General features: G+C 31.3%; 1 protein-coding gene across 1 annotated transcript; it reads left to right on the top strand.

Moving 5' to 3' along the window:
- The first annotated feature begins 272 nt into the window (after nt 1-272).
- Nucleotides 273-3,293, top strand: LOC143043018 (uncharacterized). Its single transcript, XM_076215516.1, has 3 exons — nt 273-339; nt 1,097-1,188; nt 3,237-3,293. Exons 1-3 carry the CDS (start codon nt 273-275, stop codon nt 3,291-3,293), a joined length of 216 nt encoding a protein of 71 aa, XP_076071631.1.
- The last annotated feature ends 6,923 nt before the right edge of the window (nt 3,294-10,216 follow it).

The raw sequence follows: 10,216 nt of genomic DNA, 5'->3' as shown, positions 1-10,216 counted from the left end.
TGGAATTAAACATCTTAAATCATGTTATATGCATGTTATATGCAGAGACTTGTAAAATGCATGTTGCATGGTTAACCTAGATTACCATTGATAACATTTCAAAGAAATTATTATCAACTCGTTTAAACAGTATGAAGCTCATGTAATTACTTATTTGTAACATCAAGCTGTGCTAATCATACAGGATATATATACTAGTATCGAATCATGCACAATATCAGCTTACAAAAACTGCCAAGGTGAATAGTTGTTATCAAGGTTAATAAACAGACATGAAGTTATTCGGAATCATAGTCCTTGTTGCTCTGTTGATGCTGGCATCAGTTACAATGCCAGTTGGTAAGTTGAATTGAAGCAGACAAGTTTCCTGTACTTACTTTTAACCAACAGAATTTTTTTCAAGACAATTTTTTTATTTAAGATTCGATAATATGTCGTTTACATGTATTTTTTGTTTAAACTCATGTAAGTAAATAATCTACATTTTATTTACAATACATAATTTTAAAGATTAGATACGTAGATGTCTGAATTTTAAAATATTTCAACAAAGCATACAACTACACACATGGACAAAATAAATAGTGCGAATATTTTACTTTCATTTTTGGTTTAAACGGGTTTTTAATTGTTAATACCATCGTGTATACACTGCGATTAGAGAGTTGTCTCATACATCACATCTTATTTATGGATAGAACTAATTTTTCTTGTTCGAAAGCTATTTTTGAAACTGTGCTTTTCAGGAGATAAAGATATTGAACTATAATCTTATCAAACTTATTCCTAATTTTTTATTGAAACTTACACGCAAGTAACTAAATTGCAAAAAAAAAAAAACGCTTTTACAATAAGTGTTGAATGGAATTGTATTCATAAAGCTCAAAGTAAAATAACAAAAAGAACAAATTGAGGGCAATTTAAAAAATGGTAGTCTGCCAAAAGAAGTTTGATCAAAAGCTTAAACATATCAAACGAATGGAAAATAACTTAATTTGGTACAGGCATAATAATAAGTTATCTGACACATACTGTAACATATCGAATCCGATGATAGACATCATTTTATCACTCAACCAAATTAACATATTTATAGATGCATCTAGAAAATATAGGAAAGGGTATAAAGGGTATAAAGGAAGTCATTCTAGTGGAAGCCATTCTAGTGGAGGACATTCCAGTGGAGGGGTAAGTTTGATTATTCAGAATACACATACTTATATTCGATTGAAGCGGAATCGATGAATTTTAATCTATGGCTGGTTGATTTAAAATAAATTGATAAAATATTATAAACCATCTTTTTTATATATACCTAATACAACCTTTTTTTGATATCGACTTTATGAATAAGTACAGTTCAATACCACACGTTATATAGGTATATGAAGATATGGTATGAGTACCAATGAGACAACTCCCAAATAATAATTTATAAAAGTAAACAATTATAGATATAGGTCAAGTTACGGCCTTCAATACAGAGCCTTGGCCCACACCGAACAAAAAGCTATACAGGGCCCCAGAATTACAAGTGTAAAACCATTCAAACGGGAAATATCCCTAAATGAGACAGGTATCTACTATCAAAAAGACAATTGTCTTTGCTATGCATTACAAATAAAAGCAACAGTATTATATCGCTGTTCAAAAGTCATAAATCGATTGAGAGAGAATAAATCTGAGTAACAAACTTAAACCGAGAGAAACACATTAACTACAAGAGGACAAGAACGGAACAATAGAAAGACTGAAGTGCAACAACAAAAAAAACACAACCATAAATAGAAATGGACTACTAGCATTTTGTCACAACGGCCATACTTCCATTGCTCAAGATATAGAATTATGTGAACAAGCTCAACAGAAAAAAACTGAGATTTACAATCAAAATGAACGAATTATCAGTATGAGACATCAACAAATACAAAAAACTCTGGATGTCTAAATTCATCTTTTTCTCTAACAGCATGGGGTTTACTGTTTCGTGTTTGAGCCTGAATAAGTATCTTAAAAAGGGATATTAGATTGGGAAATCATTAGAAATAATGCTGATGAAATTATTTTAATGATAACTTTTTCAAATGATAAAAAGAAGACTTGAAATATAAAATTTCGCAGATTTCTTGAGAATGTAATATTTAAATGTTATCAATGTTCTCTGTGTCACAGACTATTACTGAAGTAGGAATTAGAAAATCCAAGCTTTCATACATTTTGCTTTATTGATATAAGTACATTGTCTGGTGTAATTGATTAAAAAATTATAGGTGTTTTTAGATTACAAGTTTTTCTTTTATAGTATGCAAATCATATTTTATACACTAAATTGGTCAGAACAGTCGATGTCTTAAATGACCAATAATGTATTAATAAGATTATTAAGCTTTTTCATATTCATATGTACTTAACCAATGAGGGAATGGGTTCCGTTGGTTAACTAAACATAAAGAAAAGAATTTTGAAATATGCAATCAATAACAATGCAATCCTTGCTTTTATTACCAATTATTGTTCCATGATACAATTTTCGTTCTGGGTTAATACAAGCAGGAAAATGTCAACAAGTAAATATAACATGTATAATGCAATAACAAGCAATAACAATTTCAATCACCAGTAAATATCAAAATAAGTGTAAAAAGTACATATAAATAAAAGCAACAGTAGTATATCCCTGTTCGTAATGAGAAAAAGAAACAAATCCGGGTTACAAACTAAAACTGAGGGAAACACAAGTTAATTCTAATCTTAAAATAAGAAGAACATGTACATTGGAATATACAAATGGACAGAATGTTAAAGGGAACTGCTTATAATAATGATGCACCAATAAGTCACCAAACTTTCGGCTAGAATTACAACAAAATAATACTAAGCATAACTTTATATATATCTCACTTTTTTTTAATTTAGATAAATCCGAATCGGGTGATTCAAAAATTCCAAAATTCTTAGCTGTGACAGTCATATTCTTTCATTACGGCGTTATTTTATTTATAAAAAAAATCACAGAAGCAAATCAAAACCATTTATCAAAATATTTAAAAAAAAAAAAAAAAAAAAAAAACTTTTTCTGATTAACTCAGTCATATTGTCACAAAATGCGTGTTCGTGAACCGTAATACAATAGCATGGATGTACCTCACACAATTTAGCTCACTCTAGATATGATCTATCAATACATCAACTGCAATTGACATTTCGCCGAATAAACCTTCTTTTATTTTTTACAGCACAGTGGTCATGGCGGTAAATACAAAGGTTACCCATACAAGTCATACAAAGGATGATATACTAAAAACCGAAAGAATTGATGTGTTTTGAAATAAATAGAATGATAATTTGATGTTATCTTTATTACTGAAAATCATATAGTTATGAAACGTATTCTGAGGGATATCACTTTAAAAACACTTTGTCTTTTCCTTCATACATATATAGTTAGATGTAATAATGAAATTTGTACAGACGTGTAAAAGGCAATGACTGAGGTAAAACTGGATTAAAGCACGAATAATGGTACGTTTGTTAAGTTTTCATATATAGTTTTGGTAAGTATATTCGACACTATTTTGTTTCGTTCATTTTAAAAGACAGTAGTAGAGAAAACATTGGTTTCTTATACGGACATATATGCACCTGAAAAAGAACCACTTCTATAATTCAGTTGAATATCTTCAAGCAAATAAAAAAAAATAGGCAAGTTTATGCATTCGAATTACAGATTCCATGAGGTTTGTAATCAGTTAACGTGCATGCTGGCTATTACAGGCTACTTTACAGGCTTCAAATACGAGAAAATCCCAAAATGTTTACTACGTTATAAAAGCACCCCACATGACAATTTTTTGCACAATTCAAACGGAAAACACAATCGCTCCAAACTTAAAACAAATCAATTTAGATTAAACAAATATCATAGACAGGTCTGAAACAACGATAACCACGGATTTACAGGCTTGTAACTGAGGACAGAAGACGGCTGTGGCGTTTCATATCAAACACATCACACGAATAAATAACAACTGTCATATTCCTGACTCGGTACAGGCATCTTCTTATGTAGAAAGTGATTTGTTATTTCGCCACTTTATGCTCAAAGTACCTGTCGTAACGAATATGTAGTTGGTATGGTTTATTTATCTACGAACAAATATAAATACGTTTCTTGCATAGGTAAGACATTTTTGTGCTGAAATATTAATTTACATTTCAAAATGCTTGCTTTCCGATCCTATTTTAAATAAATTAGATGAGATATTAATCATTATCTTACCTCCTATACATTTCTAGGAATGTGATTGGTTAAAAGCGTCCGCGTGAATATTAGCTTAGTAGGGAGCTGGGAATTATTTCATACACGGTTATTAGTTGAGTTACGTCCCTTTATATTTCATTTTAGGCAGTAGGGAGGCGGGGCTTATTTCATACACGGTTAGAAGTGGTGTTACGTCCCTTTATAAAAACAAAACGAAACTGAGAAAAATCTAAAAGGTTTCGACAGATGAAGAAATTGCTGATTAAGATTGAAAAAAATTCATTAAACACATTTAAACCTAACAACTTGTTATCGTTTGCTATTCTTGTAGGATCAATGGAAGAACTTTCTTAATGCTAAAAGTATTGAAGACTGGCTTGCTTATTTTGATAGATAACAAGGCTAAATTTTACACGTTAAGAAGTCGGTAAGATAAATTCGTTACATAGTGTGCTTCGCTCTCACCCCATATGCAATTTACTGACCCATATATACCGTATTAGGTCACAAGCGCACTGTGTAACTAATATTATGTCTTACATGTTGTAGAGGTTAAAGTTATTTTTGTCCTCTGTATGTATCAGTTATTTCAAAGCAGTATGCTTTATTTTCATATGGTTTATGACATACGTTTATTTTGTCTGATTTTTAATCTCAAAATTCAAATGGAGCTGATTTATCGGACTTGTTAATGTGTTGTTTGTATTATATTCCCATTTTTGCTGGTGTGTTTTGTACGTGTGACTTTTTCGCTATAACATCAGGTTCAATCCACCATTTTCTACATTGGAAATTGCCTCTACCAAGTCAGGAAAATGACAGTTGTTGTACATTCGTTTGATGTGTTTTATCATTTGATTTGCCATTTGATTAGGGACTTTCTGTTTTGATTTTTCTTCGGAGGTCGTTGTCTTTTGTGATTTTACTTTTTATTCAAATATTGACATTAGAAGTCATGGGCGTTAAGTCTTGAAATTCCAAAATGTAACATTTTACTACAAAAGCCATTTCAAGTGGTGTTATACTTTTTTATTTCAATTTTGTAATATGGCACCTAGTTCGAAAAATGAAGCATATCACAGCAATGAATGACTCATACTGTTAGAAGTGATACATCTCTCACATCTCTCACTGTTTAAGACATTGTTAAATATATTCTCGAAGGTACCAAAAAACAGAACTGGTCATAGTGTGAAAGAGAAAGAACTTACAAAATGTACTCCGGATTGATACAAGTAGATGAACGAAATCGGTTTTAACATTTCTACAACATGTTTTTAATGATTCATTTGAGCTTGTGTTTTTGATTTAACGCTTATCCGCGAGTTGTCAAATGTGCACCGATCTGATTTCATTTTTTTCGGTGAGAAGAAAACCGATTCTTTTAAAGGTTTTTAAATTAATGACGGTAGAGATATACAAAAGAAGATGTTGTATAATTGCCAATTAGACAACTTTCCACAAGAGACCAAATAACATAGAAATTAACAACTATAGCATGTATAGGTCACCGTATTGCGTTCAACAATGAGCAAAGCCCATACCGCATAGTTAGCTATAAAAGGTCCAAAATTACTATGTAAAACAATTCAAACGAGAAAACTAACGGTCTAATCTATGTACAAAAAATGAACGAAAAACAAATACGTAAAACATTAACAAACGACAACTTTTGAATTAAAGGCTCCTGACTGGAACATACGTACAGAATATGGCGAGGTTAAACATGTAGGCGGAGTCCCAACCCTCCTCTAACCTGGGATTGAGTCTTGTTTGCTAGTTTCGAAAGAATGTGACAATTTTCTTATATCTATGTATTTATTTGTTTTTAATTTTGAATATTTTTTTTTAATTATATTTAGATCCCGTTCTTGAGTTTTAGCAGTGGCGATCCACTTACATGTAGTTTACTATTTATTTCATTTTATATTCATCTTATAGACTTTTCATTTGTTTGTCATCCACTGTGTCTTTTAGTGTGTTAAGTCATACGTTGTCAGTTAAACTTGCAACATCGTTGGTCTAATCATCATCATCATCATCATTGGTGTTTCAGTAACAAAAAAACAAAAACAATGTATAATTTATTCAATGAAAAAGTGCAGAGCAGTATCAACATCAACCTCTATACTGGTAACTTCTGGCTGATCCTCCATGGTAACCATGATATTTACCACCATATTTACCGCCGTATTTACCACCATATTTACCACCCTTTTTACCGCCATATTTACCACCATATTTACCATATTTACCACCATGACCACTGCTCTGTAAAATAATTGAGATATATTTAAGAAAGAGATCATTGCAGTAGTGTATAAGTAGCTTTAACATGATTATTGGTCATACGTTATGTTTAATTCAGTAGGTTATTAACGCTCGAACTCAATAAATTACATTGCCACTAAGTTTCTAAAAATAAGATTTATTGCAGTATTTTGGTCCTTAATGCTCTTCAACTTCGTACTTTATTTGGCCTTTCTAACTTTTTTGGATTTGAGCGTCACTGATGAGTATTTTGTAGACGAAGCGCGCGTCTGGCGTATATACAAAATTTAGTCCTGGTATCTTTGATGAGTTTATTTGATCAAGTTTGAATTATATTGTGTTTGTTTTATTATTTATGAATCAACTAAGCGAAGGTTAAGATATCATGATTGTTAATTAAAATAAAATAACTTTAATATGCTTTCATTCGATATTATTTCGAAGAGAAACATTGGAAAATAATGCATGTACGTCTAAACATGATAAAATACTTGTGTGACTTAACGGATCTGGAAAGTAGCAGTTTCAGTTTTATAATCCTGGTAGCTTTGATAACTATTGTCAGAATGGTGTTATTCAAATTGAACTCTTACTAACTCAATGAGTCAATGAAATCAAAATATGACCATTCAGCTTAATTATAAATCTACAGTCAGTTAGTCATGGCACATCTATTTTTTGTCGACCGACCAGTGTGAATATATCATCTCTTTTAATCTTTGTTATCACACAAACTTGTTGGGCACTAAAATTAATTCTCACAATCAAATATTTCCTTTGAAATAAATAATTGGGGCTTAACATGAGTTAAATAACGCCAATATTTTGTGAAAATTGGTTGATTTGATACATATGCATACTGCCGTCTAATTCAAGCTGAATGCCGATCTTTGTTTGTATTAACAACATAAAATGTAGCAGTTTTCACCTGCTCACATGTTTATTCATTCGGTAAGCATTAAGAGGTAAACCAATTATTTAACCCTACTTCCAAATATGTGTTTAACAGTGCTTGGTTGTCGTTTTGATATTTTTGTCATTTTACTTTTTGTATATATTTATTCAAAATTAACCAGTCATACACAATCCATCATTACATTTTGTTTAGATGTATTTAAATATGAAAGGCATGTGCATTCAGAACAATGATACAAATTGCTTGAATAAATAATAAAAATGTTCACTCACCCCTCCACCAGAGCTTCCTCCTTTACTTTTACTCCTTCTGTTATATATTCCATAGGCATCTGAAATTATCAAAATAATGAATAATGTATACATTTATATCTTTGTGTTACAATTACTCTGACAAGCAAGTAAACATATGTCCTTTACATATACATGTCAAGTTTAAATGAAAACGAACCAAACCAAGAAATGCGATTGACATCTTTTAATAAAGACGACAATATAGTTTATCGATGCTCAATCATAAGTCCATAAGTAGGTGACAATCAAATGTTTGCACTGTGGTCGGACTTTTGACATACTCCTCATTTCCATTCGCAATTATATTACCTAACTAAAACTGAGGGAATTGCATTCATTACAATTGGAACTAAACCAGTTGCATCTTCAGGTTATGGGTCTCTTGATGTGCATTCGTCATTAACATTCATCATGTAAATTCGATCAAACCAAAAATACTTGTAACTAGTGAGTTTTGATTCAAACACATCTTTTCAGTCTATAGATATAGGAAAATGTGGTATGAGTGCCAATGAGACAACTCTCCATCCAAATAACAATTTATAAAAGTAAACCCTTATAGGTCAATGTACGGCCTTCAACAAGGACCCTTGGCTCATACCGAACAACAAGCTGTAAAGGGTCCAAAAAATCTTAGTGTAAAACCATTCAAACAGGAAAACCAACGGTCTTATCTATATATATGAAAAAGAGAAACGAGAAATACGTATAAATTACATAAACAAACGACAGTTACTGTACATCAGATTCCTGACTTAGGATAGGTGCAAACATTTGCAGCGGGATTAAACGTATTAATGGTACCAAAAATTCTACTTACCAACTGGCATAGTAACTGAAGCCACCATCAACAGAGCGACAAGGACTATGATTCCGAATAAATTCATGTCTGTAATATTTGTGTTTAACACTTTACTTTGACGTTGCTTTTTGGGGATGTTAACGATAATCAAGATTCAGTTCAATTTTATATATTTTGTGCCCGAAACAGCTGGTTGGTACAAATATAAAAGTACAAAAACTTTTTATTGTTACAACATGTTTAACAACGTTTCTAAAAAATGTCAAAAACAACACAGCAGTGAAGGACAATGAAAAAGCTACAATAGGTATTGTGCCAGTATTAAAATATATCCAAATAACAAGGATTTAGATACATGTATATGTAACACTTACATTTCGACGAGATTAAAAAATGATCTGCTTATATAAAAGTATGTTACCAGAATTATTTAGTTAGAAAACAACTTATTTATTTATTTGTTATTTATTTTGTTTTGTATTATTGGATCGATAAAATAATTGATAAATTGCATTTTGTTTTCTTTATTTGTAAATGATTATACATAAAGAAACAAAAAAAAATAAGAATATATAAAAAAGAAGATGTGGTATGATTGCCAATGAGACAACTATCCACAAAAGACCAAATTGACACAGACATTAACAACTATAGGTCACCGTACGGCCTTCAACAATGAGCAAAGCCCTTACCGCATAGTGGCCCGATAAGACAATGTAAAACAATTCAAACGAGAAAACTAACGGTCTTATTTATGTAAAAAAAAATGAACGAAAAACAAATATGTAACACATAAACAAACGACAACCACTGAATTTCAGGCTCCTGACTTGGGACAGGCACATACATAAATAATGTGGCGGGGTTAAACATGTTAACGGGATCCCAACCCTCCCCCTAACCTGGGACAGTGGTATAACAGTTCAACATAAGAACGAACTATAAAAATCAGTTCTTTTAAGGAGTCTTATCACCAGTTTGAAAATTGCAACTGTGTAAACGATAAAAAATAATAACCCAAATCTTTCATCCACCCTTCAAGTCATGTCAAACAAGTTCAAGTAACATTTCTTTTCAGTTTTTGTTTTGTTCTAATTATACAATTTTGTAATGACTAACACAAACAGCAAACATAATAGTATGTTTGCAATAACCATTCACAATGTTATAGCTTCCTCGTCTGTACTTTGATAAATCTTCGATTGTTTCGTATTTTGCAAGATATTTTTTCAAGGATATTTTTGATTGTTCTCTTAAACTGATATTTTCAAGATGCTTGATGTATTGGTTGATTTTTTATGTTTGGGGTCACATAAAAGGCAATCACATAGAAATCAACTGTGCCCCTCTTATTTTCGACTTGTTTTTTTTTTTTCCATTTACACGAGGCTGTTTTCATACAGAAGCTTCCAAGAAGGAATGGATCATTATCATTCAGCTTCACGTTCAGCTAAATAGATGATATTCTTTAATGGAATAAAGGGTGGTGACTATGTTGAACACTTGTATCACATCGAACGAAAATAAAAGATACAATAGATACAGCTCAATCTGCATCATATGAATACATACATCCAGGAAGTAACTTGTAGGGTCAGTCAAGAAAAAACCTTTAGGATAAAACATATGATTGCAGCTTCCTTATTGTGACAACTTTCAAACAGCACTTGTTT

Source organism: Mytilus galloprovincialis, chromosome 8, assembly GCF_965363235.1.
Source record: "Mytilus galloprovincialis chromosome 8, xbMytGall1.hap1.1, whole genome shotgun sequence".
Classification (NCBI taxonomy): Eukaryota; Metazoa; Mollusca; class Bivalvia; order Mytilida; family Mytilidae; genus Mytilus; species Mytilus galloprovincialis.
The sequence above is the reverse complement of the archived record's forward strand: the minus strand, read 5'-3'. Positions and strand labels throughout refer to the sequence as shown.

What these genes read in the sequence shown, in the direction of transcription:
- LOC143043018 (XM_076215516.1), top strand. Translation starts at nt 273, where the DNA reads ATGAAGTTATTCGGAATCATAGTCCTTGTTGCTCTGTTGATGCTGGCA. An exon ending in ATCAGTTACAATGCCAGTTG is followed by an intron (nt 340 to 1,096) that starts GTAAGTTGAATT and finishes ACATATTTATAG; the next exon opens with ATGCATCTAGAAAATATAGG. An exon ending in GAGGACATTCCAGTGGAGGG is followed by an intron (nt 1,189 to 3,236) that starts GTAAGTTTGATT and finishes TATTTTTTACAG; the next exon opens with CACAGTGGTCATGGCGGTAA.